Source organism: Aquarana catesbeiana, linkage group LG10, assembly GCF_042186555.1.
Source record: "Aquarana catesbeiana isolate 2022-GZ linkage group LG10, ASM4218655v1, whole genome shotgun sequence".
Lineage (NCBI taxonomy): Eukaryota > Metazoa > Chordata > Amphibia > Anura > Ranidae > Aquarana > Aquarana catesbeiana.
In genome coordinates, this window is record NC_133333.1 from 13,674,103 (window position 1) to 13,694,449 (window position 20,347).

At 44.0% G+C, this 20,347-nt stretch overlaps 1 protein-coding gene across 2 annotated transcripts in view; it reads left to right on the plus strand.

Annotated features, from left to right (window-relative positions):
- SCN1B (sodium voltage-gated channel beta subunit 1) overlaps positions 1-20,347 on the plus strand; it is a 58,916-nt gene that overhangs the window by 25,441 nt on the left and 13,128 nt on the right. For both annotated transcript variants that reach the window (XM_073601664.1, XM_073601663.1), the window contains exons 2-3: positions 572-1,068; positions 16,155-16,321. In XM_073601664.1, coding sequence (XP_073457765.1) covers positions 1,017-1,068; positions 16,155-16,321 — 219 coding nt within the window. In that variant the 5' untranslated portion in view covers positions 572-1,016. The remainder of the gene's footprint in view (positions 1-571; positions 1,069-16,154; positions 16,322-20,347) is intronic.

Sequence of the window (20,347 nt, forward strand, 5' to 3'; positions counted from 1 at the left end):
AGTTTGTTTGCGCCCCCCCCAAAAAAATTTGAGCACCAGCCGCCACTGCGTACAACATGCATTAGTGGTGGGGGAGGGGGCATAGTTCTGCATCCTTGCCCTGGGCGCTGGATGGACCTGTGAGTCACACTAAATGATAGTTTGTTAGGGTTTACTGCAAGGGGGCCCTGCATGGTAGATAAAAAAAGAGAACTGTCTGCAGTACTGTGAGTTATTCCCTTTTACATGGATACACTTCGTGTTTACTACTCCTTTAAACTTGCTTCCGTTACCAGTGATTATCTTGTTTGTTGTTTCTAATTATACCCGCCCGCTGCGGCAATGTGGTCTGGCTAGCAGACGTTTTAGCCATAGATCTGGGCTCTGTGGGCAGAAGGACATTCTGACATAACATCCATAGCACACGTGGGCAAATATGTCTCCGGAATGCCATAAATACCTGGTGACCGAATGACATTGCAAGTTGAACTTGCCTCCAAGCTGCCCCCCCCCCTCCCGCAGAGCCCCGTTCTCGCCACCCTCTCGGTATTTCATGCTAATTAAAATGTGTTTTCTGATTTTTCTCACACAGAGTTCAACTTCTTCGGGACGGACGAACTCCCCCCGCCCTGCCCTTCGAGGACCTGAATGATATAACCTCCACCTCCAAAGAAGAGCTTTGGGCAGGGTGAGCGGGGGGCGCCTTCCAACGAAATCTAAAATTAGCCCCCCTGCGAACGGTCAGCTGGGGATCGAGTGACACCTTCTAGAAGAGGAACACAAGAGGGGGTGGGGGGCCAGGACCAGACGGGGAAAGAGAACAGAAAACACAGGAGAATTTGGAGGGATTCTACGCTTTGTAACCCCTAATAATAAGAAGAGGACGTGGACATGTAACAAATATAGGAACCCAACGAGCCGTGATAGGATCAAAAACTATAAACTCATAAAGCAGAACATTTTAAAGAAGGGAGGGGGGATTCCTAAGCTGCTGGATCTCAACTAACGGGTTCCAATTTCCGCGAAGGACTTTATTAATGGCCCAAGTCATGGACTACTGGCTGGTGTTGTTACTTTGCCTTATGGCAGGTAAGTGACTTTCTTGTGCTGTTTTATGACTATAGTGGCAATGTTAGGCCAAAACACCTGTGAGAGATGCCCCTCCCTGTCTTAACCCCTTCACTTGCTCATGATATCGGCACAGTAGGTGGCTGTTAGAGTTTAACCTCCAAATGCATTATGAATGCATTCCTGTCTTTTGAGAACGTAAACCACATCCATGGTGGTGAGGGTTTTCCTCTTGTCATGTTATGTGTTGTTGACGGCATCATGGATGTCATTCTCGAGGAAAGCCTCAACTACTCTGTTGGTTTCCTTAGGGATGAGTCCAAAAAATGCACTTGACACCACCGGTGTGGGCCAAACATTGAATGGTGGGTTTCATGATACCCTGGATGTTGTTCCAAAGCAGTGTTTCTCAACCTCAGTCCTCAAGTACCCCCAACGGGCCATGTTTTCAGGTTTTCCTTTACTTGGCACAGCTGCTTTAAATCAATATAAATGACATGGTATTGATAAGAGCTATTTTATCTAGGAAAAGTTCCCAAAACATGGCCCATTGGAGGCACTTGAGGACTGAGGTTGAGAACCACTGTTCCAGGGCACCTTCTTGTTGCTCTTAGCACCTCCTTTCCCCAGTCCCTTCCCCCCTTTACTGCAGCCAGACAAACTGATATTGGCACAGTGGTACAACCCAAAATGGTAAATCCAAAATGTTTGAGTTGTCAACGGCCTAAGAGGGAATATCTTTGCTTTGTAGAGATCTCTGACTTCCTGCTGTATTTAGGATTACCAAAACTCAGCAATACTCAGCAAGCAGGCTTTGATTTTAATTTGGCTCTTCTCCTGGAGAAGAGATGCCCCTGTCTTAAGTCATTTACTTGCTCATGATATTGGCACAGTGGTCCAATCCAAAATGGGAAATCCACAATTGAGTTGACATCTCCTCTTACTTCCTGCTGTGTCCAGGATTACCAAAACTCTGCCACAGTCTGCAAGCAGGCTTTGACTTTGCCTTGAAGCTTGGCTCTTCTCCTGGAGAAGAGATGCCCCCGTCTTAAGTCCTTCACTCACTCATGATATTGGCACAGTGGTCCAATCCAGATTGGGAAATTCAGAATTTTAAGTTGATATCTCCTCCTACTTCTTGTGATGTACATGAGTACCAATACTTGGCCACACTCAACAAGCAGGCTTTGACTTTGCCTTGAAATGTAGCTCTTCTCCTGGAGAAGAGATGCCCTCGTCTTAAGTTCTCACTCGCTCATGATATTGGCACAGAGGTCCAGTCCAAATTGGGAAATCCACAATTTTGAGTTGACATCTTCTCTTACTTCACGCTGTGTTCAGGGTTAACAATACTCGACCGCAGTCAACAGGCAGGCTTTGACTTTTCCTTGAAGTGTAGCTCTTCTCCTGGAGAAGAGATGCCCCCTTCTTAAGGCCTTCACTCCCACATGATATTGGCACAGTGGTCCAAACCAAACTGAGAAATCCCAAATTTTGATTAAAAACCATTTATCTTCACCTGACCCAAAAACCTAATCCCTAATTTGAACATAACTGTTTAATGGAACACCATAACCTGACTATAATGCTAACTGCGAGATGGCTAAATTAATTCTCTGACATGATGGAAAATACCATCTGGCTGTTTGGTCCCTTTTTCCCACATTGAAAGGTAAGGGTATTTTCCTCACAACCGTTGAATACGGCTACTAGTAATTTCTGCTATGGTAGCACAACTGCCTCAAGTAAAAGATCTATAAGTGAACCAATAAGACTAAACAACCCTGAACTTGCATTTATAGGACTGAGCAGAATTGATCTTTGGTGGACCTGTCATAGATCTGAACTTTATTAACAATACTGTTCTAATAATTGTCTTTTAGAGGGTTTATCATATAATAATTGCTTCCAGATCTTCGTATGTGTGTTCCAGGCTTACCAGAACTTGGCCACTCTCAGCAAGCAGGCTTTGACGTTGCCTTCTGGAGGAACCCTAGGGTTCAACAGAACCCTGGTTGAGAATGGCCAGGTTTGCACACATCTCAGGAGGGATTTTGGTCCACTCTTCTTTACAGATCTTCTCTAAATCCATAAGGTTCCTCGACTGTCTCTTGGCAACTCGAAGTTTCAGCTCCCTCTATAAATGTTCTATAGGATTAAGGTCTGGAGACTGGCTAGGCCACTCCATGACCTTAATGTGCTTCTTCTTGAGCCACTCCTTTGTTGCTTTGGCGGTATCCCTCCTGAGATGTGTGCAAACCTGCTATCCAACTGCAAGAAACATCATACCTCTATGCTTGCCAACAAGGGTTTCTCCACCAAGTACTAAGTCATGTTTTGCTTGGGGACCCAAATACTTATTTTAACCACTGAACTGCAACTCAATTTATTACATTTGTATCACCTGTTTTTTTTTCTGGATTTTTGGTTGATATTCTGCCTTTATCATTTAAAATTCACCTATGATAAAAAATTATAGACCCTTAATTTCTTTATAAATGGGCAAAATGACAAAATCTGAAGGGGATCAAATAATTATTTTCCCCACTGTATGTAAGCACCCTCAAATGTGGGGTCAATCAGCCACAGCTCAAAGAAAACCCAACAACCTCTGGAAGAACCCTAGTTGAAAATGACATACCTAGTGCTTTGGCTCTCCTCCCACCGTCCCGCCAATTGGTGGACATCTACTGGCGCTGACCGTGAGGTTGGCAGGATGAGGATCCGAGCTGAGCTCTGAATTGTGAGTGTGGCTATGTTTGGGGGATCCTTGAATCATTAAATGCACCAACCATAAGTAATGAGGTCTTCCTGCTCAACTATTGGGGAGAAGTGTCCATGTGAAAATCCTATTGGTATTTCTAAATTATTACTCACGTCCCTAGTTGTTACAGGTATAGCAACAAATATTTTTATAGCGTGGGGAAAGGTTCAAACCATTTGGTCTGGCTTTCTAAAGAAGTAGAACATTATTAGTTTGCCATTCAGTTTTCACTTAGCGAGTACGGTGATGGTGGACTCCATCATTTGGTCTTCTGCTCCTGACGTATGTTCTATGTTTGTGCATTGCTGGCATTATTAGTCTGTCCCAAATGTCACACAGGCCACTTTGCTGTACGCCCGCTGAGTACACCACTGTAACCCTACACTGCTGCTCCCGCCAGAGATACGAGGGACCTCACTTATTGAGTAAGAAGAGACAAGTCCACCATCCTCATCAGTGCCAGTAAACATAGGCACTAACTAAAACATCTTCAGGTCAGGCACTGATGTTGGACGAGAAGGCCTGGCTTGCAGTCTCCGCTCTAATTCATCCCAAAGGTGTTCTATCGGTTTGAGCTCAGGACTCTGTTGTAGGCCGATCAAGTTCCTTCACCCCAAACTTGCTCATCCATGTCTTTATGGACCTATGTTTGTGCTTACTCATTTCCTGTTATCCTCAACTCCATCTAGTGGCCATAATGTGGTATTTACCAGAGCCACTTTTTTTTATGAATGAATAACATTCGACCTGTAGAGGAAATGGAAGAAGAACATTCTCCATTTGCACAGAATTAATGTACCAGCTGTTTCTCCCTAGACCAGTGGTCTCAAAACTGCTGCCCGGGGGGCCAGATGCGGCCCTTTGCTCGCTTTTGTCTGGCCCTTTGTTGGTGTCACTGACACCAACAAAGGGGCACAGTTCCTCACAATGACACCAACAATGGGGCCCAATGACACCAATAATAGGGGGACAATTTCTCCCAATGACACCAAAGATGGGGCACAGTTCCTCACAATGACATCAACAATGGGGCCCAATGACACCAATGATGGGGGACCATTCCTCCTAATGACACCAACAATAGGTCAACATTTCTCACAATGACACCAAAGATGGGGCACTATTCCTCCCAATGACATCAACAATGGGGCGCAGTGACACCAATGATGGGGGACCATTCCTCCCAATGTCAATAACAATAGGGCACAATTCCTCCCAATGACACCAAAGATGGGGCACAGATCCTCACAATGACAACAACAATGGGGCCCAATTATACCAATGATGGGGGACCATTCCTCCCAATGACATGAAGGTGGGGCACAATTCCTGTCAATGACACCAACAATAGGGCATAATTCCTCCCAATGACACCAAAGATGGGGCACTATCCCTCACAATGAAACCAATGATGGGAGACCATTCCTCCCAATGACACCAATAGGGCACAATTCCTCATAATGGCACCAAAGATGGGGCACAATTCCTCCCAATGACACCAAAGATGGGCCACAGTTCCTCACAATGACACCAAAGATAGGCCACAGTTCCTCACAATGACAACAACAATGGGGCTCAATTACACCAACAATAGGGGACCATTCCTCCCAATGACACCGATAGGGCACAATTCCTCCCAATGACACCAAAGATGGGGCACTATTCCTCATTATGACACCAACAATGGGGCCCAATGACACCAATGATGGGGGACCATTCCTCCCAATGACACCAATAGGGCATAATTCCTCATAATGACACCAAAGATGGGGCACTATTCCTCCCAATAACATCAGCAATGGGGCCCAATTACACCAATGATGGGGGCCCATTCCTCCCAATGACACCAACAATGGCGCACTATTCCCCACCCCCAATGACATCCACAATGGGGCCCAATGACACCAATAATGGGGCACAATTCCTCTCACTGACACCAAAGATGAGGTTTGGAGACCCCTGTACTAGACCAATAGCTATATTTAAAAACAACAGACTTTTCTGGCTAGATCACCAGATGAGACTAGAAGAAAGAAAAAAAGCTTAAAATAAGAAAACGAATGCAGCCGGCACATCTAAGAATTGGTAATCTGCAATATAATAAATGTTTGCTTTGTCTTTAATTCCAAACAAACAGATAAAATAAATAACGCTCATCTAATGGCGTGATTAAGAATTCGCTACAAGGATTCTTTTTTTTGTTTTTTTCCTCATTCTGAGCTCCTCCTAGCTGGAGAGGTTTTCAAGTGTAACGATTCCCGGTGACTTTCCTCCTCTCCCCGCTGGCGCAGGGAATTAGAAACGCTGATGCGGCAAGATTCCCTTGAAAGAGAATACAGGAGATTTGACAGCGGATGAGGGGGGGGGGGCGGCCATTACTGGCTGGGGGAGGGGAGGGAGAGGAGAGGAGGGGGGGGGAGGGGGACAAAGAACGTGCCGCTGACGCATGGCTTTACACATGCAGCTGGTACGCGCTTCCGCAAAATGATGGAGCGCGACGGGTGACGGGAATGCAGACAGGCCGGGATGGGGGAGCTATGACAGTCCCCTAATAAGAACAATGTGCTGTGACTCAACCAATCATCTTTCATGACTTTTTCTGACTTTTTAGAGCTTATTCATACCATTGGAATGATACCCCAACGCACCTTTCCAATGGACCTTTCCTAAAAACGGTGCATGCATCATCACTGGATCTCCGCGCTTCTCTATGAAATGCAGGCAGATCGTGGCTGGTGGGAGGGGCCGGCAGGGTGCTGTACAAAGATTCCCCCCCCCCCGCCTTACTACTCCTCTGAAAAGCCTTCAGCTCTGATGCAAGCCGAAGGAGCGGGTGTTCCTAAGAAAGGCTGCATTTGCATGCCCACATGTCATGCTGAGCCTCCATGATTGCAAAAAAAAACAAAAAAACTGCAATCCAATGAATGAGAGGGGTGAGCCAAGGACTGTCAGGCTGGGCTAGATGATGCTGGACATCCTCCAGCCAGGAAATGAGGCGGAGCTCTATGGATCTGACTTGCCGAAGCTTCTAATGCACGTTGTGAGCAGCTCACAGTGTGCAGTGGAATTGGAGGAAGCCGTTTCCAGGCCAGGAGAGGAGCCGGTACAGCTGTGCAATATAAAAATACAGGAGGGGGCGGAGACCAGACCAGTCCCCCTGCACAAGGATAGAGAGCAGAGCTGTGGGAGGGGACCAGCAATCTCCACCCCCTACAAATATAAAACTACAGGAGGGGGCGGAGACCAGACCAGTCACTCTGCACAAGAAAAAAGAGCAGGGCTGTGGGAGGGGCCCAGCAGGCTCCACCCACAACCAATAAAAAACTACAGTACTGGGCAGATACCAGACCAGTCTCCCTGTACAAGGAGAAAGAGCAGAGATGTGGGAGGGGCCCAGCAGGCTCCACCCACTACAAGTAGAAAACTACAGGAGGGGGCGGAGACCAGACCAGTCACTCTGCACAAGGCAAGAGAGCAGAGCTGTGGGGAGGGGCCCATCAAGCTCCACCCACTGCAAGTAGAAAACTACAGGAGGGGGCAGGGACCAGACCAGTCCCCCTGCAAAAGGAGAGAGAGCAGAGCTGTGGGGAGGGGCCCATCAAGCTCCGCCCACTACAAGTAGAAAACTACAGGAGGGGGCGGAGACCAGACCAGTCCCCCTGCAAAAGGAGAGAGAGCAGAGCTGTGGGGAGGGGCCCAGCAAGCTCCACCCACTGCAAGTAGAAAACTACAGGTGGGGGCGGAGACCAGACCAGTCCCCCTGCACAAGGTTAGGAAGCAGAGCTGTGGGGAGGGGCCCATCAAGCTCCACCCACTACAAGTAGAAAACTACAGGAGGGGGCGGAGACCAGACCAGTCCCCCTGCAAAAGGAGAGAGAGCAGAGCTGTGGGGAGGGGCCCAGCAAGCTCCACCCACTGCAAGTAGAAAACTACAGGAGGGGGCGGAGACCAGACCAGTCCCCCTGCACAAGGAGAGAGAGAAGAGCTGTGGGAGGGGCCCATCAAGCTCCACCCACTGCAAGTAGAAAACTACAGGAGGGGGCGGAGACCAGTCCCCCTGCAAAAGGAGAGAGAGCAGAGCTGTGGGGAGGGGCCCAGCAAGCTCCACCTACTGCAAGTAGAAAACTACAGGAGGGGGCGGAGACCAGACCAGTCCCTCTGCACAAGGTGAGGAAGCAGAGCTGTAGGGAGGGGCCCATCAAGCTCCACCCACTACAAGTAGAAAACTACAGGAGGGGGCGGAGACCAGACCAGTCCCCCTGCACAAGGAGAGAGAGCAGAGCTGTGGGCGGGGCCCATCAAGCTCCAGCCGCAGAATTCACGTGATGAATGGATGTAGATGATATTTGCTTATCCGGGAGGTTAGCTTCAATGACTCTGTAATTGGCTCATCACATAAAGTTACAGCCTGGATACAATGTATATATTTAAAGTGACTCAATCAGAACAATTCCCTCCCCGACGCGTTTCATTAAAGAAGTCTTTGTGCTCTTGAACTGTATTGTGAAAACAACACATCCCTTGCTTATGTCGAGTGGATAATTATGGAGGTTAATACACGGCAAGCGGCGCATAAACCTCAAATTAATTAGCCGACTTTGAAGGCGCAAACAAAGCTTGGCGGGCAAATGTCACCCTCTGATGCGCCACACTGTATCGTGTATGGAGATAAAAAGGCGCTCAGTCTTCCATAGTAAGTGCTTTATTGTTGGGTATTAAATTGATGGAAGCAGGATTAGAGAGTAAGCTGAGCGAAGATCGGCAAATAGCTCGTCGGGCGGGAAGCTGTTCTGCGTTTTTTATTTTTGCCCATCCAGTCCTGAGATTTGCTCAGCTCTGCCAGGCCAGTCTGGCAAAAGGGATTTGATCTTTTTTTCTCTCTCGCAGTTTCACTTTCACTTACAGGTCTTCTGCCTACTCTGTGACTGGGCAGTGAAAGGAGAAGCAGCAGACTAATGAGCTTGTCCCGGTCACTCTGCTCTCTAGACACGTGTGATTCGTTTAGTTCCCGAAATCGAAATTCTGACTCGTTTTTCGTTATTCAGAAATTCGGATGTAACAATAGTGAAGAATTTCACCGAATCCAAAATAATGAAACAAAATTTTGGACGAAATCTGAATTGAATTCGAATGGTTGACGAATCGAATTTCAGAATAGAATAAAATAGAATAGAAAATAAAAGAATAGAAAAAAAAAGAATAGGAAAAAAATGGGGCACTATTCCTCCCACTGACACCAATGATGGGGCACTATTCCTCCCACTGATACCAATGATGGGGCACTATTCCTTCCACTGATACCAATGATGGGGCACTATTCCTCCCACTGATACCAATGATGGGACACTATTCCTCCCACTGATACCAATGATGGGGTACTATTCCTCCCACTGATACCAATGATGGGGCACTAATCCTCCCACTGACACCAATGATGGGACACTATTCCTCCCACTGATACCAATGATGGGGCACTATTCCTCTCACGGATACCAAGGATGGGGCACTATTCCTCCCACTGATACCAATGATGGGGCACTAATCCTCCCACTGACACCAATGATGGGGCACTATTCCTCCCACTGATACCAATGATGGGGCACTATTCCTCTCACGGATACCAAGGATGGGGCACTATTCCTCTCACGGATACCAATGATGGGGCACTATTCCTCCCACTGACACCAATGATGGGGTACTATTCCTCCCACTGATACCAATGATGGGGCACTAATCCTCCCACTGACACCAATGATGGGGTACTATTCCTCCCACTGATACCAATGATGGGGTACTATTCCTCCCACTGATACCAATGATGGGGCACTAATCCTCCCACTGACACCAATGATGGGGCACTATTCCTCCCACTGATACCAATGATGGGGCACTATTCCTCCCACTGATACCAATGATGGGGCACTATTCCTCTCACGGATACCAAGGATGGGGCACTATTCCTCTCACGGATACCAATGATGGGGCACTATTCCTCCCACTGACACCAATGATGGGGCACTATTCTTCCCACTGATACCAATGATGGGGCACTATTCCTCCCACTGATACCAATGATGGGGCACTATTCCTCAAAATGACACCAATGATGGAGCACTATTCCTCCCACTGACACCAATGATGGGGCACTATTCTTCCCACTGACAACAATGATGGGACACTATTCCTCCCACTGATACAAATGATGGGGCACTATTCCTCCCACTGATACCAATGATGGGACACTATTCCTCCCACTGATACAAATGATGGGGCACTATTCCTCCCACTGACACCAATGATGGGGCACTATTCCTCCCACTGATACCAATGATGGGACACTATTCCTCCCACTGACACCAATGATGGGGCACTATTCCTCCCACTGATACCAATGATGGGGCACTATTCCTCCCACTGACCTCAATGATGGGGCACTATTTCTCCCACTAACACCAATGGGGCACTATGATTGGGTACTATTCCAGTAAACTGGCCCTTTGCTTAGAAAGTTTGGAGACCCCTGCCATAGACAAACAGACGTCTCCTCCAGATCCTATACAATCCACAGCATCTCTGTCACTGCGCTACATTGGTGAGGATTCTGAAAGCAAGGCGTAAGAATTTTTTTTTTTTATTGTTTGAAAAAAAAAAATCCAATTGCTTAAGAGGGGATGGGGGGGGGGGTGCTTATTCCCGGGTGAAGGTCCACTTTAATGCCTTTCCTTGTCCTCCATCACACATGGAGCCACGGCGGACCATCCCATCGGTCAATCACTGATGCTTATTCCCGGAACCCTCATAGAGACGTCTCTCTATTCCTGACTATTCATCTTCCCATGGGATTGCAGAAGCCAATGCTCCCTCCAGCCAATCACGCGCAAGCCCTTCTGTCCTGAGGTGGGGGGCGGAGCCACGGGATAAAAACTGACGGCTTCCGAGTCAAGAAATAATATCACATATAGTGTCATCATAGCAACGCCTGGTAGATATAAACCCGAAGACGTGACATTCACATTGCCAAAGCTCTCCAGAGCTTCAATTCACAAAGCTCCGACATCTGTAAAGAGATCTTTATTTATAGCCATGTGACTTCCATTTTCAAATCTTATTGGCTATAACTAAATAAATGTCATTTTTTTTATCTTGATCCTTGTGTGTTAGCTTTGTGAATTGTGCCAATTGTAATATACACTCACCGGACACTTTATTAGGTCCCCCTTGCTAGTAGCGGGTTGGACCCACTTTTGCCTTCATTCTTGGTGGCATAGATACAACAAGGTGTTGGAAACGTTCCTCATTCCACATTGTCGGCTGCACATCCATGATGCCGATCTCCCGTTCCACCACATCCCAAAGGTGCTCTATTGGATGAGATCCAGTGACTGTGGAGGCCATTGGAGTACAGGGACCTCATTGTCCAGTGGTGAGATGATTGGAGCTTTGTGACATGGTGACATTATCCTGCTGGAAGGAGCCATCAGAAGATGGGTACACTGTAGTCATAAAGGGATGGACATGGTCAAGAACAATACTCAGGTAGGCCGTGGTGATTAAATGATTCTCAATTGGTACTAAGGGGCCCAAAGTGTGCCAAGAAAATATCCCCCACACCATTACACCCCCACCACCAGCCTGACCCGGTGATACCCCATCCCCCACACCATTACACCCCACCACCAGCCTGAACCGGTGATACCCCATCCCCCACACCATTACACCCCACCACCAGCCTGAACCGGTGATACCCCATCCCCCACACCATTACACCCCCACCACCAGCCTGAACCGGTGATACCCCATCCCCCACACCATTACACCCCCACCACCAGTCTGAACCGGTGATACAAGGCAGGATGGATCCATGAGCCAAATTCTGACCCCACCATCTGAATGTCGCAGCTGAAATCCAGACTCATCAGACCAGACAACGTTTTTCCAATCTTCTATTGTCCAATTTTGGTGATCCTGTGCCAATTGTAGCCTTGGTTTCCTGTTCTTATCTGACAGGAGTGGCACCCGGTGTGGTCTTCTGCTGCTGTAGCCCATCTGCTTCAAGGTTGGATGTGTTGTGCGTTCAGAGATGGTATTCTGCATTCCTTGGATGTAACGAGTGGTTATTTGAGTTACTTTTGTCTTTCTTTCATCTGGGACCAGTCTGCCCACTGGTACCAATGCTGTTCCACTATACTGATCCCTGACTTCTGGCTTGGCTGACTATCCGTTCCGGTTGCTGAACTTTGGCTATGTTTTGACTACGTTAGTTCTTTTTACTTTTATTATTAAACAACTGCGCTTCTGCCTCAGTCTGATTTCATGGTTTCTGACACCTAGGCACCTACACTGCCTGCTCATTACTGCTCATTACTGCAGGGTTCCCAACCTTAACTATCATGATGTCTACTGACCAGTTAGGGTAACTACACCGGACACTCCTGTACCCCTACCCTACAACCTTGACCCTACAAATGCCATGACACCATCACTGAAGTGTGCATGTAGACAGGTGGTGGTTGCAAAGAGGATGTAGGAGATCAGCAGCACTACCGCAATTTTTCTTTATTATGCACAAAGCTTTAGCGCACTAACTGCAGCTGCAAGGTGCTGCCACGGAGGAGTTAAAATGTAAGCCTTTCCATTAAGGGATGTCTTCCTCGAGTTGTGAGTTCTCGGCAAGGCAAAACTTCCATTAAAAGGCTGTTGGTTGAGAAGGGCTGCTTGAGCCCGAGGGGCCCTCAGACGCTGCCTCAGCACACAGCTTCTTCCCATTACACGCTTTAGTGCTGAACATCCGCTTTTTCCCCCCAACAGTAAAGAAGTCTGCACACCCGATATATAATTTATACTCAAGACGCAACAATAGAGGCGCTAATACCAAACATGGAGCCTTCATTTAAAGGTCCCAAAACCAACCAATATTTGATTGTGTAACGCTAGCTCACCAATAGAGCAATAAGGTTTATAGCTGTAAAGTTTTTCAACGCCTTTCAGTGCAATATATGGATATGACAGGCCAAGTCAGCCATCCCAGGACATATCTTCACCACCAAGTAGCTAATATGGGCACCATGTATATTACATAGTAACTGGAAAGTTTACAAGTTCCACATCCAGAGAAATAACAAGATGTACAGTTTATTGATTACAGCAATACACAACCTGAGTGCTGAACGTTTCTACTGAATGCCTGGGGTCTTCAGTTGGGTGCCTGGGGTCTACTGAGTACTTGACTCTTCTATTGAGTGCCCAGGTCTTCCATTGAGTTCCTTGGGTCTTCTACTGAGTGACCAGGGTCTTCTACTGAGTGTGTGGATCTTCTACTGAGTGCTCCAGGTCTTCCATTGAGTGCTTGGGGTCTTCTCCTGAGTGTCCCAAGTCTTCTGCTGAGTGCCTGAAGTCTTCTACTGAGTTCCCCAAGTCTTCTTGCCCGGGTCTTCCATTGAGTTCCTTGGGTCTTCTACTAAAAGCCACGGGTCTTCTATGGAGTGCCTGGGGTCTTTTATTGAGTATGTGGATCCTCTGCTGAGTGCTCCAGGTCTTCCACTGAGTGCCTGGGGTCTTCTACTGAGTGTCCCAAGTCTTCTACTGAGTTCCCTGAGTCTTCTACTGAGTGCCCGGGTCTTTCATTGAGTTCCTTGGGTTCTTCTACTAAGAGCCACAGGTCTTCTACTGAGTGCCCGGGGTCTTCTACTGAGTGTGTGGATCTTCAATTGAGTGCTCCAGGTCTTCCACTGAGTGCCTGAGGTCTTAAACTGAGTGTGTGGATCTTCTACTGAGTGCTCCAGGTCTTCTGAGTGCCCAAAGTCTTCTACTGAGTGCCGGGTTCTTCCATTTAGTTCCTTGGGTCTTCTACTAAGAGCCACAGGTCTTCTATTGAGTGCTCTTGGGTCTTCTACTGAGTATGTGGATCTTCTACTGAGTGCTCCAGGTCTTCTACTAAGTGCCACAAGTCTTGTACTGATTGCCCGGGTCTTCCATTTAGATCCTTGGGTCTTCTACTGAGAGCCACAGCTTTTCTACTAAGTGTCCGGTTCTTTCATTTAGTTCCTTGGGTCTTCTACTAAGAGCCACAGGTCTTCTAGTGAGTGCTCTTGGGTCTTCTACTGAGTGTGTGGATCTTCTACTGAGTGCTCCAGGTCTTCTAACTGAGTGCCCCAAGTCTTGTACTGATTGCCCGGGTCTTCCATTTAGTTTCTTGGGTCTTCTACTAAGAGCCACTGTTTTGTACTGATTGCCCGGGTCTTCCATTGAGTACCTTGGGTCTTCTACTGAGAGCCACAGCTTTTCTACTGAGTGCCCGGGGTCTTCTACTGAGTGTGTGGATCTTTTCACATATTTATTTGTAAATGAAAATTGAAAAACACTTATCATTTTCCTTCCACTTCACAATTATGAGCCACTTTGTGTTGGTCTATCACATAAAATCCCAATAAAATACATTTACATTTTTGGATGTAACATGACAAATTGTGGAACATTTCAAAGGGGTATGAATACTTTTTCGAGACACTGTAGATGTTGGCTGTACATCGGCCCCTCATCTTAGTGATGTCCTCCTTGTCCACAGACTTGAAGCTCTGATCTTTCTGTAAAGCACAGGATGACTCGACGCTGTTTAATTATTTAGGATCCGGGGAGGGTGGCAGGATGGAGCTGAGCAGTAAACAATCTATGGAAGGCACCACAAACGCATGCAAGGTTTGCAGGAAGCGGGCGCCTTACCCACATGCTTTTTAAGCCATTTATCAATGATTTTAAAGGTCTGACATCGGCATATCTGTAATCTGGGCATATTCTGCGTTACTCTTTACAATTTGTCTAAAATTTGTATTTTTTTTGCTCTTGATGATGCCTGAACAAAGATGGCGCCATCCTTCTGGAGAGAAAAGCAGATTAAAGTGGTTGTAAACCTCAGACATGAAATATGAGCAATGCATATCCCTCTATAGTGTGTACTTCTCCCAATCCAGAGCACTAAGTGTCATTTCTGTCTGCTGCCTCTTTCCTCTGCTATCAGCATGAATCAAGTTTTCCTGACACCAAGAGATAAAGAGTGACAGGGGAGGGATCTCCAGCACACAGCCTGTGATTGACAGCCTCGGCTCTGTTCCTGTGTGCTGTGTGAAGGTGACAGGGGAGGGATCTCCAGCACACAGCCCGGGATTGACAGCCTCGGATCTGTTCCTGTGTGCTGTGTAAACTTGACAGGGGAGGGATCTCCAGCACACAGCCTGTGATTGACAGCCTCCGCTCTCTTCCTGTGTGCTGTGTGAAGGTGACAGGGGAGGGATCTGCAGCACACAGCCTGTGATTGACAGCCTCCGCTTTGTTCCTGTGTGCTGTGTGAATGTGACAGGGGAGGGATCTCCAGCACACAGTCCGTGATTGACAGCCTTGGCTCTCTTCCTGTGTGCTGTGTGAATGTGACAGGGGAGGGATCTCCAGCACACAGTCCATGATTGACAGCCTTGGCTCTGTTCCTGTGTGCTGTGTGAAGGTGACAAATGAGGGATCTCCAGCACACAGCCTGTGATTGACAGCCTTGGCTCTGTTCCTGTGTGCTGTGTGAAGGTGACAAATGAGGGATCTCCAGCACACAGCCTGTGATTGACAATCTCGGCTTTGTTCCTGTGTGCTATGTGAATGTGACAGGGGTGGGATCTCCAGCACACAGCCCGTGATTGACAGCCCCGGCTCTCTTCCTGTCTGCTGTGTGAAGGTGACTGGGGAGGGATCTCCAGCACACAGCCTGTGATTGACAATCCTGGCTTTGTTCCTGTGTGTTATGTGAATGTGACAAAGGAGGGATCTCCAGCACACAGCCCGTGATTGACAGCCTCAGCTGTGTTCCTGTGTGCTGTGTGAAGGTGACAGGAGAGGGATCTCCAGGGGGGTGTTCCCCTCCAATCAGCTCTCACAGAGCTCTGCGGAGTGTAACTTCACCTCCCCGCCCCTGCTTTCTGAAAGCTCAGACAAGCTGTATAAATTCTGCACTTCGAATGGTTTCAGAGAAGAGAGAGCTACAGATAAACAGGTACAACTTATGTAGGAGGATTTTCTTTCATCTCTGTGTATCACCTGAGGCCAGTCACTTGTATGTAAGGGTTTACAACCACTCTAAGGCATTGTCAGGGGGTGTCATGTGATCTCTGTGAGAGATAATAAATATCCAGACGTGTTACATTGACACATTATTTATTATGTTGCACTTTCCATGAACAAATATATCTGATGACAGGTCCTCTTTAACTGTGACTCCAGGTACAACATAGAAGCTGCATGTGATCCGCTGTGTACTACTTGCTGCTATTTGTAACCCCTCCCCTATCTGTCTCTTGTCCTCTAGCGCCCTCCTGCTGGTCAGGCTGTGTAGAGGTGGAATCGGAAACAGAAGCCGTGGTAGGCCATGAATTTAAGATCCGGTGTATCTCCTGTAAGAAGAGAGGCGAGACAGTCGCCAAAACCTTCACCGAATGGTTCTTCAAAGGGGAGGGCATGGAAAATTTTGACCAGGTGAGCTCATGCCGGTTAAAGTATATGCTTGTATAAAAAAAAAAATAAAAAAAATATAATTACAAAATAAATTAAGAAAAACAGTTTAATTATTTAACAAGGGGTTAAAATATATACCTGGGAACATTTTTTTAAAATGTTTAAAAAAAATATACTTAAAAAAGTAACAAAAAAAAAGACAGTTTATGTCACGTGATTGAGAAGTCCATCCTCCAACCGCCAACAACCCCCATGCCATAAGAGTGGGCAGGCATTAAAAAAAAAATTAAAAAAATTACTTAGGGTTAAAGTATATGCCTGGAAACATTTTTATTTATTTTTTTTAAATATACAAATTACTAAACAATATTTTAAATTATATTTAAGACAGTTTAAAAAGAAGTCAGTTTATGTCACGTGATTGGGAAGTCCCCCCCCCCCCCCATGTTTAAGGGTTTAAAGTATATGCTTGGGAATAAAGAAAAAAAAATGTATGCCTGGGAATATTTTTTTTTATTATTTTAAAAAATATATTTTAATATATATTTAAAAAAAAAGTATTAATATATTTAATAATGTATTTAAAAAACATTTTAATTACTAACCCATGGGGTTAAAGCAGGGGTAGGCAACCAGTAGCCCTCCAGCTGTTGTAGAACTACATTTCCCATGTCACGTGATTGGGAAGTTCCTCCTCCACCCCCCCCCCCCCCAACTTAAGATGCTTAAGGGGTTAAAGTATATGCTTGGGAATAAAGAAAAAAAAAGTATATGCCTGGGAATATTTTTTTTTTAATATTTAAAAAAATATATTTTAATATATATTTTTAAAAAAAGTATATGCCTGGGAATATTTTTTTTATTATTATAAAAATATATTTTAATATATATTTTTTTTAAAAAAGTATATGCCTGGGAATATTTTTTTCTTTAATATTTAAAAAAAAATATTTTAATATATATTTTTAAAAAAAGTATATGCCTGGTAATATTTTTTTTTTAATATTTAAAAAAATATATTTTAATATATATTTTAAAAAAAGTATATGCCTGGGAATGTTTTTTTTTTAAATATTTAACAAAATATATTTAATAATGTATTTAAAAAACATTTTAATTACTAACCCACGGGGTTAAAGCTACATTTCCCATGAGGCATTGCAAGGCTGGCAGTTACAATTACTCCCGGAGGCATGATGGGACTTGTAGTTCTGCAACAGCTGGAAGGCCCCCAGGTTGCCCACCCCTGGGTTAAAGTATATGCGGGGAAATTTTTAAAACATTTTTTTTTTAATACATTTAAAAAAGTCAGTTTATGTCACGTGATTGGGAAGTTCATCCTCCAACGCTGCCCCCTAACCATCCTAAAGAGGAACTGCAGTCTGCTCACATAATTTGTAATAAAAAACAGCTTTGCCATTCTGAAGCTTCCCTCCAACCACTTTGCATATTATTTTATATATACTGTGATTCTGTACTTGCCAAATATGCTGCAGAAATCTCCCTCCACTGAGTCTGGCGGCAGCCATTTTAACTGTGGGCAGCTGAAGCTGCTGCTTGTTCACTTCCTGGATTTACACAGACACACAGAGGCACACCTCCCAGCTCTGCAGCTCTCATTGGCTCTCTTATGACTCATCCCCCCTCCTCCCTTCCTGGCAAACTCTAACGAGAGTTAGAGAGGGAACTGTGTATGATGTTATAAGCCTAGGCTAATGACCAGACAAGAAACAGGAAGTGGGCTGTATAAGGGATTTACTGGCAGAAAAAAAAAAATGTTTTACTATCCAAAGTTAAAACAACAAGGGCAGAAGATTTAATAGATGGAAAGATGAAAAAATTACTGATGGTCCGCTTTAAGATGCTGCGGGCAGGAAGGGGTTAAAGTATATGCTTGGGAAAATCAAAAAAATATTTAAAAAAATATATTTAAAAAAAAAAATTAAAAAGATCTGTTTCATTATTTAATAAGGGGTTCAAGTGTATGCCCAGGAAATTAAAAAATATATATATATTTAAAAATGTTTAATAAAAACAATTGCATTCTTAAATATAGGGTTAAAGTATATGCCTGGGAAATGTAAAATAAATTAATACATAAATAAATAAAAATAGATTTAAAAATATATTTTAAAAAACAGTTGAATTATTTACTCGGGGGATGCTGTGGGCGGGCAGGAAGGGGATAACGTATATATGTCTGAAGAAAAAAAAAATATATATTTTAAAAATATATTTTAAAAAAATTAAAAAGATCTGTTTCATTATTTAATAAGGGGTTCAAGTGTATGCCCAAGATATTTAAAAAATATATATTTAAAAATGTTTAATAAAAACAATTGCATTCTTAAATAAGGGGTTAAAGTATATGCCTGGGAAATGTAAAAAAAATAAAAAAAAATAAATAAAAAGTAGATTTAAAAATATATTAAAAAAAACTGTTGAATTATTTACTCAGGGGATGCTGTGGGCAGGCAGGAAGGGGATAACGTATATATGTCTGGGGAAAAAAATATATATAGATTTTAAATATATTATAAAAAATTAAAAAGATCTGTTTCATTATTTAATAAGGGGTTCAAGTGTATGCCCAAGATATTTAAAAAATATATATTTAAAAATGTTTAATAAAAACAACTGCATTCTTAAATAAGGGGTTAAAGTATATGCCTGGGAAATGTAAAAAAAAAAAAAAAAATTAAAAATAGATTTAAAAATATATTTTAAAAAACAGTTGAATTATTTATTATAGGGATGCTGTGGGCAAGCAGGAAGGGAATAACGTATATGTCTGGGGAAATATAAATAAATATAAATAAATAAATATAAATACATATATATATATATATATATATATATATATATATATATATATATATATATATATAATATATTTAAGAATGTTTAAGAAAAACAGTTGCATTCTTGAATAAGGGGTTAAAGTATATTCCTGGCAAATGTAAAAAAAAAAATTAAAAAATATATTTTAAAATATATTTTAAAAAACTGTTTAATTATTTACGCAGGGGATGCTGTGGGCGGGCAGGAAGGCGATAACAATGTTTAAGAAAAACAGCTGCATTCTTGAATAAGGGGTTAAAGTATATGCCCGGGAAATATAAAAATAAAAATGTAAAAATATATTTTAAAAAATGTTTAAAAAAACTTTAATTATTAATTATAATTATAATTTAATAATTATTTAATTATTTACTCGGGGGTTAAAGTATATTCCTGGGAAATTAAAAAAAAAAAAAAAAGAAAAAAAAAAGATATATTTAAAAATATATTTAAAAAAACAGTTTAATTATTCACTCGGGGGTAATATGCCTGGGAAAATGTTTTAAAAATATTTTAAAAAATATATTTGAAAAAGTTAAATTTATGTCACGTGATTGAGAAGTTCATCCTCAAACCCCACCCTCCAGGAAATGAGGTGGGTTCTTTTGGACTTGCTGCGGCTTCTAATGCACTTTGTGAGAAGCTCACAGTGTGCGGTGAAATCAGAGGAAGCTGTTTCAGTACCGGAGAGGAGCCGGTACAGCTGTATAAGACTGAAGGGAAGGCCGGAGTTCCCCTTTAAGGAAAGGTCTGGGAATTATCTATGCAGAGATGAGGAGCTCCGACAATTTTCTCAGTAGCCGACAGCCATACAGAACTTCAAAGGTATTCTGGCAGCTCTGCGCTCCTCGCAAACCCTGACAGTTTATCACACGCATGTGAGGCGCATAAATATTCCAACACTTATTTTTCACTTTTTCATTATGCGATAAATCTATTAATAACGCTCGCTGCTATGGAGGGGGAAGAAGATGCCATTACTGCCGAGGAATTCCCAGTGAATTTGGCCTTTTTATTGGCAAATAATAGAGAGGATAGAGAGAGATTTCCCCTCACTTCCTGTCCCAGTGACACCAGGACAATAAATGAGAAGGTATGGGTGTCACTGGGTGTCACTGGGGCAGGAAGACACAGCGAGCAAAATAAACCTCACTCTAATTAAAAAAAGGTATTTTGTTGCAGTGTTTGTCCCCATTGGAGAGATAT